At 46.1% G+C, this 12,594-nt stretch overlaps 1 protein-coding gene across 1 annotated transcript in view; it reads right to left on the reverse strand.

Annotated features, from left to right (window-relative positions):
* LOC124776894 (putative ATP-dependent RNA helicase TDRD12) overlaps positions 1-12,594 on the reverse strand; it is a 451,178-nt gene that overhangs the window by 313,439 nt on the left and 125,145 nt on the right. Inside the window, exon 6 of the mRNA XM_047252081.1 lies at positions 9,980-11,061. Within this exon, the coding sequence (XP_047108037.1) occupies positions 9,980-11,061 (1,082 nt within the window). The remainder of the gene's footprint in view (positions 1-9,979; positions 11,062-12,594) is intronic.

Raw genomic sequence — 12,594 nt, forward strand, 5'->3', positions numbered from 1 at the left:
ACTGACCCTAGGACTTTAAGCTTGTGACTATATTGACTGGGATATACTCGCAGAAATTCTGAAAGTAGCAAGAAAAAAATGCCAGGAGCAAAAGGTTGCCTACAATTTCTACAGAAACCAGACTGCAATTACAAGAGTTGAAGGCTGAGGAAGACTACCAGCAATTGAGAAGAGAGTGAGACATCATTGTAGCGCATCTACAACTTTGTTCAACTAGTGGATTGAGTCAGTAGGCAATGGTAGCTGAATAAAATTAAGAAACGAGACACTAAAAATAACAGGTAAGTCTCGCTATTTGGGCAGCAAAATACTGTTAATGGCCAAAGTGAAGAGGATATAAAATACAGACTGGCAACAGCAAAAAACATTTCTGAAAAAGAGACTCTGTTGACACAGAATACAAATTAAAGTTTTTGTAAGTATTTTCTGAAGGTAGGGGCAGGGGTAGGGGTAAGAGGGGGCGAGGGAGAGTGGGGGCAGGGGGAGAGGGAGAGTGGTGGCAGGGGGCGAGGGAGTGTGGGGGCAGGGGGAGAGGGAGAGTGGGGGCAGGGGGCGGGGGAGAGTGGAGGCAGGGGGAGGGGGAGAGTGGAGGCAGGGGGAGAGGGGGAGTGGAGGCCGGGGGAGAGGGGGAGTGGAGGCCGGGGGAGAGGGGGAGTGGAGGCCGGGGGAGAGGGGGAGTGGAGGCCGGGGGAGAGGGGGAGTGGAGGCCGGGGGAGAGGGGGAGTGGAGGCCGGGGGAGAGGGGGAGTGGAGGCCGGGGGAGAGGGGGTGTGGAGGCCGGGGGAGAGGGGGTGTGGAGGCCGGGGGAGAGGGGGAGTGGAGGCCGGGGGAGAGGGGGAGTGGAGGCCGGGGGAGAGGGGGTGTGGAGGCCGGGGGAGAGGGGGAGTGGAGGCCGGGGAGAGGGGGAGTGGAGGCCGGGGAGAGGGGGAGTGGAGGCCGGGGAGAGGGGGAGTGGAGGCCGGGGAGAGGGGGAGTGGAGGCCGGGGAGAGGGGGAGTGGAGGCCGGGGAGAGGGGGAGTGGAGGCCGGGCGAGAGGGGGTGTGGAGGCCGGGCGAGAGGGGGTGTGGAGGCCGGGCGAGAGGGGGTGTGGAGGCCGGGCGAGAGGGGGTGTGGAGGCCGGGCGAGAGGGGGTGTGGAGGCCGGGCGAGAGGGGGTGTGGAGGCCGGGCGAGAGGGGGTGTGGAGGCCGGGCGAGAGGGGGTGTGGAGGCCGGGCGAGAGGGGGTGTGGAGGCCGGGCGAGAGGGGGTGTGGAGGCCGGGGGAGAGGGGGAGTGGAGGCCGGGGGAGAGGGGGAGTGGAGGCCGGGGGAGAGGGGGAGTGGAGGCCGGGGGAGAGGGGGAGTGGAGGCCGGGGGAGAGGGGGAGTGGAGGCCGGGGGAGAGGGGGAGTGGAGGCCGGGGGAGAGGGGGAGTGGAGGCCGGGGGAGAGGGGGAGTGGAGGCCGGGGGAGAGGGGGAGTGGAGGCCGGGGGAGAGGGGGAGTGGAGGCCGGGGGAGAGGGGGAGTGGAGGCCGGGGGAGAGGGGGAGTGGAGGCCGGGGGAGAGGGGGAGTGGAGGCCGGGGGAGAGGGGGAGTGGAGGCCGGGGGAGAGGGGGAGTGGAGGCCGGGGGAGAGGGGGAGTGGAGGCCGGGGGAGTGGAGGCCGGGGGAGAGGAGGCCGGGGGAGAGGGGGAGTGGAGGCCGGGGGAGAGGGGGAGTGGAGGCCGGGGGAGAGGGGGAGTGGAGGCCGGGGGAGAGGGGGAGTGGAGGCCGGGGGAGAGGGGGAGTGGAGGCCGGGGGAGAGGGGGAGTGGAGGCCGGGGGAGAGGGGGAGTGGAGGATGGGGGAGAGGGGGAGTGGAGGCCGGGGGAGAGGGGGAGTGGAGGCCGGGGGAGAGGGGGAGTGGAGGCCGGGGGAGAGGGGGAGTGGAGGCCGGGGGAGAGGGGGAGTGGAGGCCGGGGGAGAGGGGGAGTGGAGGCAGCGGGAGAGGGGGAGTGGAGGCCGGGGGAGAGGGGGAGTGGAGGCCGGGGGAGAGGGGGAGTGGAGGCAGCGGGAGAGGGGGAGTGGAGGCAGAGGGAGAGGGGGAGTGGAGGCAGAGGGAGAGGGGGAGTGGAGGCAGAGGGAGAGGTGGAGGCAGAGGGAGAGGGAGAGGTGGCGGCAGAGGGAGAGGGAGAGGTGGCGGCAGAGGGAGAGGGGGAGGGAGTGGGGAGAGGGGGAGGGAGTGGGGAGAGGGGGAGGGAGTGGGGAGAGGGGGAGTGGCGGCAGGGGGAGAGGGAGTGAGTGGTGAGAGGGGGAGTGGGGAGAGGGGGAGTGGGGGCAGGGGGAGAGGGAGGGAGTGGGGAGAGGGGGAGTGGGGGCAGGGGGAGAGGGTGGGAGTGGGGAGAGGGAGAGGAGGAGTGCGGGCAGGGGGAGAGGGAGGGAGTGGGGGCAGGGGGAGTGGTGGCAGGGGGAGTGGGGGCAGGGGGAGAGGGGGAGTGGTGGCAGGGGGAGTGGGGGCAGGGGGAGAGGAAGGGAGTGGGGAGAGGGGGAGTGGGGGCAGGGGGAGAGGGAGGGAGTGGGGAGAGATGGTGAGGGAGAGGGGGTGGGGGAGAGGGGGTGGGGGAGAGGGGGTGGGGGAGAGGGGGTGGGGGAGAGGGGGTGGGGGAGATGGGGTGGGGGAGAGGGGGGACAGGGGGTGGGGTAGAGGGGGTGGGGGAGAGGGGGTGGGGGAGAGGGTGTGGGGGAGAGGGGGTGGGGGAGAGGGGGTGGGGGAGAGGGGGTGGGGGAGAGGGGGTGGGGGAGAGGGGGTGGGGGAGGGACATGAGGGGGGATGGGAGGGACATGAGGGGGATGGACGGGACGAGGGGAGGGGAGGTGAGGGACGAGGGGAGGGGAGGGGTGGGACGAGGGGAGGGGAGGGACGAGGGGAGGGACGAGGGGAGGGGAGGGACGAGGGGAGGGGAGGGACGAGGGGGATGGAAGGGACGAGGGGGATGGGAGGGACGAGGGGAGGGATGAGGCGAGGGGAGGGATGAGGCGAGGGGAGGGGTGAGGCGAGGGGAGGGGTGAGGCGAGGGGAGGGATGAGGCGAGGGGAGGGGTGAGGCGAGGGGAGGGATGAGGCGAGGGGAGGGATGAGGCGAGGGGAGGGATGAGGCGAGGGGAGGGATGAGGCGAGGGGAGGGATGAGGCGAGGGGAGGGATGAGGCGAGGGGAGGGATGAGGCGAGGGGAGGGATGAGGCGAGGGGAGGGATGAGGCGAGGGGAGGGATGAGGCGAGGGGAGGGATGAGGCGAGGGGAGGGATGAGGCGATGGGAGGGATGAGGCGAGGGGAGGGATGCGGCGAGGGGAGGGATGCGGCGAGGGGAGGGATGCGGCGAGGGGAGGGATGAGGCGAGGGGTGGGATGAGGCGAGGGGAGGGATGAGGGGGAGGGATGAGGGGGATGGTTGGGATGAGGGGGAGGGTTGGGTAAGACCAAGGCTTGCGTATAGTACACAGATTCTTCTTCAAACGGCTGTACATGGCTTCGTAAAAGTAGTGATTGGACTGGTGACAATAACTACAACAACCAGAACACAGAACAGTCTTATATTAACACGACTGCAGGCTTAATTAACATAAGCTCATGGTGTGGATGTCATGTAAAAATCATATAGTCCACTACTGACTGAGGTCATTTTGGTGGACAGCATCTAGATGTGAATTTAAGTATGCATTTCTGTGGATTTCTGTTCAGACCTGTTCCATCTCCAAACTGTATTTGATACAAGAGACCATTGTTGTTCAATTGTGTGCAGAGAGAGTATTGAGCTTCTCAGAGACTGAAGGAATTTGACTGCAGTTTCTGTTTCACATATCTTATACATCCTTGCACAGAGGTGCCATTTGAAGGCCCAATTGGTCATTCTACAAAGCTAATACTTCCATCTTCAATGACTGTTCAGGCTCGTACACATATATTATCAAAATAAAAGAAGCATGGCACAAACATATCTCTAAAAAGTTGCAGGGATATATTGCCTTTGCACCTCTATCAAAAACTGTAACTCCTACTGAGATAGCTCCTTATTTCCACCAAACATAAAACCAGATCACATCAGGGAACCATCACAAACACCAGCACAAAACTGGTATCTTTCCACAACCTATCTTTACAATGTTTCCAGGTCCAACCATATTCCCAATACTCTCTACACAAATATGAAATTGAAATGGCATGCAAGTTGCATGCTAATATTTATTCAATTCAATTATTGGCTCGTAAAATAAATCACATAAATTTTATCCTAACATACCACCCATATCCTTTACATAATGGTACAGTTCAGCTGTTCTACAGAATTTACAAATTTTCTTATCTGGTCCAAAAAAGGCATTACTAAAGAAAGAACAACACTGTGATATGTCCAACATCTTTCTGTGCTTATCTATTATAGTAACTCTCTGAAGCTCTCTCACAAAAATAGTCCCTGTAGTCCAACACAGACTTTTTTTATTATTTCAATAATAAAGTGCTGCTTGTGTATGGATGGGAAAGATTAAACAGACTTCTGAAAGATTTAAAGACAATCTTAAGCAGATCAAATTCATCATAAGGCTAAAGAAAATTTAAACGCACTGCCCTTCCTCAGTGTATTCAATTACTGCAAAGCCAACACTAGCTTTGACCAAATTGTGTATAACAACTCCATCCACCTAGACCTGTATTCATTAAATAAAACACTTTTCTCCCTTGACATGCAAGCACACTGTTCTGTAACAAACTAATGGATACATTATGAACAATGTCATGTTCAGGATACCCAATGTACCTGCCATACAAAGGAAGGACCAACAGAAAGTGTTTTAAAAATTGTTATAGAAAGTTATATACAAAACACTAGCACATAATGGCTAGAGAACAATAATCTGCATGAAGAGCGTCAAAACCATGCCAATGTTCCATTGTGTTGATCAGTTACAGGAATGGCTGGTTAGTCTAGTTACGGGTTTGTAAAACTGTTTCATAACATATTATCACCGAAGTTGGTCAAACTGGGGAATCTCCAGTAGCAGGTTATGTTTACTGACATGGCTGAATAGTTTTCATGGACTGATCTTTCAAAATGTATTTCCAAATTAGTGTTCCCATATCTCCAGTATCTTTTACAGCCTCCTCATGCAAAATGAAATACATACACTTAAAGGTAGTCACTAGAGAACATGTTCTGCAACTGATTCAGTATTATTATGATGTATGCTACACATAGTTTCAGCCATCTATTGAATATTTGGTCATAATCATAAGCACTTTAGTATTTGTTTTAGGGTAGTCTTGTACAACGTAAATATTTCTGGATTAAAGGTCACCACTCACTGAAATGCTGAAGCACTGATTTACCTATCTTTTCCTACTTTGTTGATATTCCAATGAGATAGAGATTTTTATTGCTATTTTTCCTTATTCCTGAAAATTTATGTTCGGCTTTAATATATTTACAACCAGTAAATAAAACCTCAAACACTGGTTTTACCTCCTTTGTCATCTGTTCCAAATCATGTGCAACATAAACAGTGAGAATCAGCACTCTAAATGGGAAGGAAGGAAAGAAGGAAGGAAGAAAGGTGATCAGAATGAACACGTCATTATACTTTAATATTATGACTGGAAAATAACTCTCTATGTGAGGCAGCAGAGGTCAGTTCCACATGTGGAGGAATAAACCAATATGTGAAGGGCCATAAAAATCACTCCTGAAAGGTAATACAAAATCTTCATCCATAATTCTAAAACATAAAATCTCTCAAGTGGAAGTTTTATTTGAGAACACACTGCAGAACTTATTCAGCAAATTTATTTAACTGTATATTATTCAGGCAGGCTGGTGACAAATTTTCATCACATTGTCTCCTGTAATTGTTAAATAATTTTTGTAATTACTAATCACTGAGTCAGCTGGCACAGTGGTTAAAGCATTAGTCTCATGTTCAGCAAGACCAGTGTACAAATCTCTGTCCAGCAGTCCAGATATAGACTTTCCTTGATATCCCTAAACTGTTTAAGACAAATGTTCAGATGAGGGGCAGATTTACTTCATGATACTGGTAAATCCTAGCTTGTGCTCTGCCTCTAATAACCTCACTGTCAGCAAGACTTTAAAATTTAATCTTTCATCTTCCTTAGTTCACCGATGATATATAAACATCAATTTTCCCAAGTGGGTGTTTTAAAAAATATACCAGGGAAAAGATTTCAACAATTAGGAATACTGAGTGATAGATATTTGCTATGGCTCCATATAGTTGAAACAATATATTCTCTTCAGTTTCACACAATTTTGACCATCAAACATTCAGTAACATGTTACAGTATCCATCTGAGGTCACAACTGCTGTCACATCATCATCAAATACATGTGGGCATTACAAACAGAACACAGGTGTAGTGCAACATACAATTACATAGAAATGCACTGTACATCTGGTGTTCACCATTAACTATACTATTTGTTTATTAGAACACATATGAAGAGCACAGATAGTCAACACTAACTCACATGTCAAGGCTTGTCATCCACAATGGCCACTACTTGATAGTATCTCCAAAACTAACTGTCAAATATTGGATTGTGCATGTTCCACTATAAAAGTGAATTAAATTTTTCAAGCAGCTATGTATGATTTTTGCTGTCCTTCAAAATGAGAAAGTATTCTCTCTAAATGTGGAAGTTACTTTAGGCACACTCAATAGAAACAGAGTATCAATGCACACTTAATTACCTCAATCAAACTGCTCTTAGGATGTTAAGGCAGATGCAGAAACTTCAATCACACACTATTCAAAGTTTTGAGATTGCTTACATTTCTATTTTTTGTTTAACTCCCTATACTAAACAGTATCATAAAAACATATATTCTTTAAGATAAAAGCAACAAATGTGGAAACTCCTATGAAACTTTCTGGCAGATCAAAACTGTGTGCCGCACTGAGACTTACCTTTACCTTACACAAGCAAGTGCTCTAATAACTGAGCTACCCAAGCACGCCTCACAACCCCTCCTCACAGCTTTACTTCTGCTAGTACCTCATTCATACTTCTGTGAAGTTTGGAAGATGGGAGATGAAACACTGGGCAAAGTAAGGCTGTGAGCACAGGTCACGAGTTGCGCTTGGGTAGCTCAGTTGGTAGAGAACTTGCCCACAAAGGGCAAAGATCCCGAGCTTAATTATCGGTGCGGCACAATTTTAATCTGCCAGGATGTTTCGTATCAGCACACACTCTGCTGCAGAAAGAAAAATTCATCATGGAAATTCCTGTATTACAATGCCACTTTTTATCATATTCAATATCTAAAAATACAGCAGATCACGTATTGCAGGATCTGTTGTCAGCCACAAACCATGGGATAAATATACTAATATGAAATGACACATTAGAAGCTGGCTGTTCCAGTGCTGCCCCATAGAGCAGGAGTGCCACAGGACACTAGTCAGTTTGCTCATGGGCAAGTGAAGGCAGTATGGGCTAGCTGCCAAGTGGTCCTATTGATGATGATGATGATTGGTTTGTGGGGGCGCTCAACTGCATGGTTATCAGCGCCCGTACAATTTCCCAACCTTAGCTCAGTCCAATTTCGCCAATTTCCTGGATGATGACAAAATGAGGACAACACAAACACCCAGTCATCTCGAGGCAGGTGAAAAGCCCTGACCCCGCCGGGAATCGAACCCGGGACCCCGTGCTCGGGAAGCGAGAACGCTACCGCGAGACCACAAGTGGCGGACAAGTGGTCCTATTGCACAGGTTCTGCACATGTGCGAGTCACTTGGCCACCACTGCTCATGGGTGTTCGGCCAGGGCAGTATGACTACATGCACTACTGTTAACAGGTCAGCTACTTTCCCATCCCTGCCCACCTGTTTTCATGAGTGCCTGGCTGCCTGTCGGGCAGCACTCGAGTTAGTACAGCCTGTCATAAAGGAAAATAAGCATTCTACAAGGATGTTTCAACCAGTTATGACAAATGAAACTATTTTCAGATGATGTTCTCCACCTTTCTAACAAAACTGAAGTGTAGTGATAACCATACTATGAAAAATACAAAGGTGTCAGTCCTAAATACCTAAAAACGTAATGCCTCAACAATGATAAGTGTTTGCATTTTCAACAATATTAATTAATGTCTATTATTAATGGTTCACAAAGAGCAGTCTACAAAACAACTGCTTACATACCACACATGAACCACCAAATAATATTAACAGTAAAGAAAAGGTATATACTGAAAAGCATTGCACAGAGTGTGGCAGTTGGAGCATGTCATAAGATGAAAAGGTCAAATATAAGTTCACAGAAGATCAGAGTCCTCTACCAGGAGCTACATACAAGCTAGTAAACAAAATTAGTAGAAATAGTAGCAGACTGCAAGTGAAACAGAAAGAGGGTGATTTGGTGGTGGGAGCAACCTCAATCATGCACCAAGAGTAACACATGCAATACAAAGAATAGTAAGCAAGCTCCCGTCTCCCCCCAACCTCTCCCGCCAGCCCTCATCTCCCTTACAACTGAGACACTGGTTCAGTGCAGTGAGCTTGACATTCACTCCATAAGTTATTTGTTGTCCTATTGTTTGTATTTTATTTCATTTACACTTAAGCTACAGAATCAAATGCAAACATATTTTTTGTGATTGTCATGAGTAATGGTAGCACCAGTATTTTCTAGACTCATTTTTCACTCTCATCAGATGACAGGAATCTTCTCTTGAACTAAGTGTTCACAGATCCAGCAAGTACATTTCCATCAGTGGTGCTGACTATCCTTGCAGTAATTACAGAAATACTGTTAATTTATGTTGCAACTTCTTTAAGTTATTAAATTACCACATTAATTCCCTTGCACTTATGTCACTCACATGCCCGTGAAAACAGATTTAAACTTGTTAAGAACTTGTAAAATACTACTGAAACTTGAAAACATGATATCACTGGGCAGGAATCCCCAGAGAAAATCTTTCGACAGTAAACTGATGATTGGTATTTCTACCTCCAGTCTCTGGGACTGGAAATAGGAATGAATCAAAATAAATATGGAACCGTTTTCTCAACTGACCTTTCCTGTTAAGTACATAAATGTGTTAGGCAAAAAAGGTAGGACACACACACACACACACACACACACACACACACACACACACTGAGAGAGAGAGAGAGAGAGAGAGAGAGAGAGAGAGAGAGAGAGAGTGAGTGTTGCCTGCAGGCACATAGTTGTAAGTTAAGTGACTATAAATAGTGCTGCAAATGCTTGCCTATGTGCCTTAGAAAATACCATAAGACTATAATTTCTGTGGGAATAATCTGAGATGACACACAGCTTGGAAGTGACTACAGTGTTATACATTCAAATATTTAGAATATGAAGGTATTTGTTGGCTACACATCCCACAATTTGGCAATGACTACTGCATGTGCATTCTGTAGATTCAAATCTATTTATCTCATGAAAACCTGGTATTTCTGGTGGTAAATTATAAATAAGAAACAAATTGCAATCTCCAAAGATACCTGTCCAATATGTAGATTAATTCTCAGAGAATGTTTTAAGAATACCCCTTGGGGAAATAATAAAAATAAATAACTGAGAAAAGAGCATGCATTAATGTTTGACACTATCACAAGTCCCTTATACTCTAAGGAAAACAATGGAAACTCTGTGTCGTTTATACTCTAAAGACGTAATCTTAGCCCTTCTGTAATACCGCACTGGCAACTATCTTACAACAGAAAACAAAAAGGTTACAAGATGCTTTCGCACAGTCCCTTTTCAGTACTTTTAAAACCTCTTAAAAATAATATTAAAGTGAAAAAGGCACCATAATACTGCACTTAATATCTCTGAATTCACTTCAAAATATTTACAATCAGTAGTTTCACAAAGGACCCATAAACAAAATAAACTTAAAAAATGAGCTCATACTTGCTCAGAAAAAAATACTGTTTTCTGGGAAAGAAATACTGGTTGACACACTTCCAGTTTTGGTACTCACATTTCCACATTTCCTTTGGGCAGCTTACTTCTGTTGTTGGTAGCAGGTAACTGACTAGTATTTTGCAATTCATTCAAAGCTTGGCTCTCTCTTTGATGATCACGTTGAGTAGTGTGCACAACACACGCTGACTGTTGTGAATTGTTTGGTTGCCCACGTTTACTGCTCTTGTTCTTCAACAGAAAATCTAAGAGTGATATGTTCTCACCATTCATTTTATCTGATGAGCAGTCAGTAGTGCCCCTATTTTCTACCTCTGTTATTAATACATGTGCAGCAACTTGATCTGCTTTTTTTTGGCTACATGATACTTCATCATTGCAATTAACTGAGTCAGTTTGTGATGTAGCAACAGATGAAATAGTCTCATTTATTTTTTCGTCATCACTGAAGTCTTTCATATTTTGTGGCAGTTGAGTTGCATCAGTTTCTTTAGTTTCTGTCGCATCGACAGCTTTCTGGGAGAGGCTGTTTTTCTTCTGATAATTTTTTTCAAAGAAATCAAGTAAACTGTTATTTTCCATTTTTGTTCTACCATTGGCTGATACCGGTTTCACAAGTTGCAACTGATCAACTGAAGTAACACCTGCACTTAACTTTTCAGAAGAGGAAAGCGATAAGTTTTTTACACTCCTAACGAGACAAGGTGTTTCACTGACCTTTGTTTCGGCACCCACTGGAATGAATGTACTGAATTCCGGAGGATTCACAGTCTTTGGGATCTGTTGTAGAGGGCTATTTACTTTAACACTGTTGCCTACATTTTCAACCTCAATATCATGCTTCCCTAAACTAGATGTATCCAATGCACCTAATTGCTCATCAGAAGCTTTATGCTTTCTATTTTTACAAACAATCAGTTCCTTCTTCTCCCGACTCTTGTTCAGTGAATATTCTTTCAAAAAATCTAAAAGGTTTGAATAAACTTGTTGCTTCCTTTTACAAGCCGCCTCCTCCAATTCTTTGTTTGAAGAAACAGAACAGAAAGCTTCATTTCCAACAGAGGAAAATTGCCTCTTTCGCTTATGAACTTCCATGCACTCTGCAGTAACAGACTGTGAACTGGAACTAGTGTGTACTTCCTGTGAAATTCAAAGTGAAACATTACATCAATTGTCATATTACATAATTATACACTGTTTAATGAGTAATCACTTTGCTTACTTAAAAAGCAGATTCCAAAAGAACAGAAGCAGTAAAATCTAAATTATTATTCATAGAGAGGAATAAATTTTGTGCAGAAAATTAAAATTACTACAAAAAAGTTTCTAAAAAAGTCCATACAGTAAAAATTTAAAATTTCTTCCATTTCATCACTGCAGCTCATACAGCAGCCAGTGTGGATTCGAGACAAAAATACAGTCTTGGTTGCAGGCAAAAAGGAAGAATGTTTAAAACCAAGTTTCAGGAACACCTGCTTACAACAAGACAGGAGATAAAACAACACTCACCATTCATAGAACATCTAAAGGCATCTACCCATTGCCTGCCTTCTATCAATAATATGAAAATTTGCATTTTGTCCATAAGGGATGGAAATGTAATTTAACTGAGGAATTTGAGATCACTAAATGCACATTTTTTGTGTTGATGGCCCTGCTCAATGATGAGCTTATCAGTAAAAATTAGTCTTTTGTGATTTAATGATATCCCTTTTTAAAGTAGTTTAACCTTGTTACTGTGAAGTACGGTAGTATCTCTTTTGCATTTGGTTGACTATCTTAGCTTTATGGCATAATTTAATTTTTGTTTTTTATTTTTATGACACCCTTTTCATAAGGCACAATTATCTTACTGGATGGATGCCAGTTAATTTTACTCTTCTTTTCAGGGCTATAATTTTAGAAATTATGTACACTGTGATTTATAGGGTTACTTGTATTCTGTATATCAATATGGTCCTGCACAATGGATGATGTATTGACTAGCCAATGCCATGTTTTTGATTCTACTGTACTACTTGCACTCGACGCCCAATCACCATGCTTTTATGCGTTCTATGTTTATAAGTGGGCCACTTGTGCACGTTGTGCTCCTGCTCCATGAAGCTCTGCTATGCATCTGTTCCGAATTCTTGCAGTGCCCTTTACGCATGGCAACGAGTAAGGAACCCATATGACAGGCACTGGGGATTTTCAACTTTTTGATATCCCACTCGCATTTTGCTGATGTATTCACATTGTGTAATCATTTTATGGACAGACTGCGCCATGATCAGTTTCTAGAACCTGAAGATGCCTACCACAGACAAAACATGTCACTGATGTTTGAAAATAAAAACCTCCATAACCAGGACTGTATTTTTAACTCATCTCCAATACATATTTTACAAAATTTCATATCTTAATCTAAATTTTGACGTCTTGTAACTAATTAGACTAGAAGCTGAAGTGAACGCTGACAAATACAACTCTGACACAAGTTTCCAACTACTATCAAATAAGAAGTGACCCTAAGTAGAAAATTAATGAGTAAAACATCAACCTCACAGGTGAAAATCCAATTTGCTAACTCTGTTCTCACACATACATGAACACCTTTTTCAATTAAGTAAGTGCAAGAAATTCAAAGTAGGTTCAAGAAAACAGAGTAGAATAAAAATGATACCATCATCA

This window comes from Schistocerca piceifrons, chromosome 2 (genome assembly GCF_021461385.2).
Source record: "Schistocerca piceifrons isolate TAMUIC-IGC-003096 chromosome 2, iqSchPice1.1, whole genome shotgun sequence".
Lineage (NCBI taxonomy): Eukaryota > Metazoa > Arthropoda > Insecta > Orthoptera > Acrididae > Schistocerca > Schistocerca piceifrons.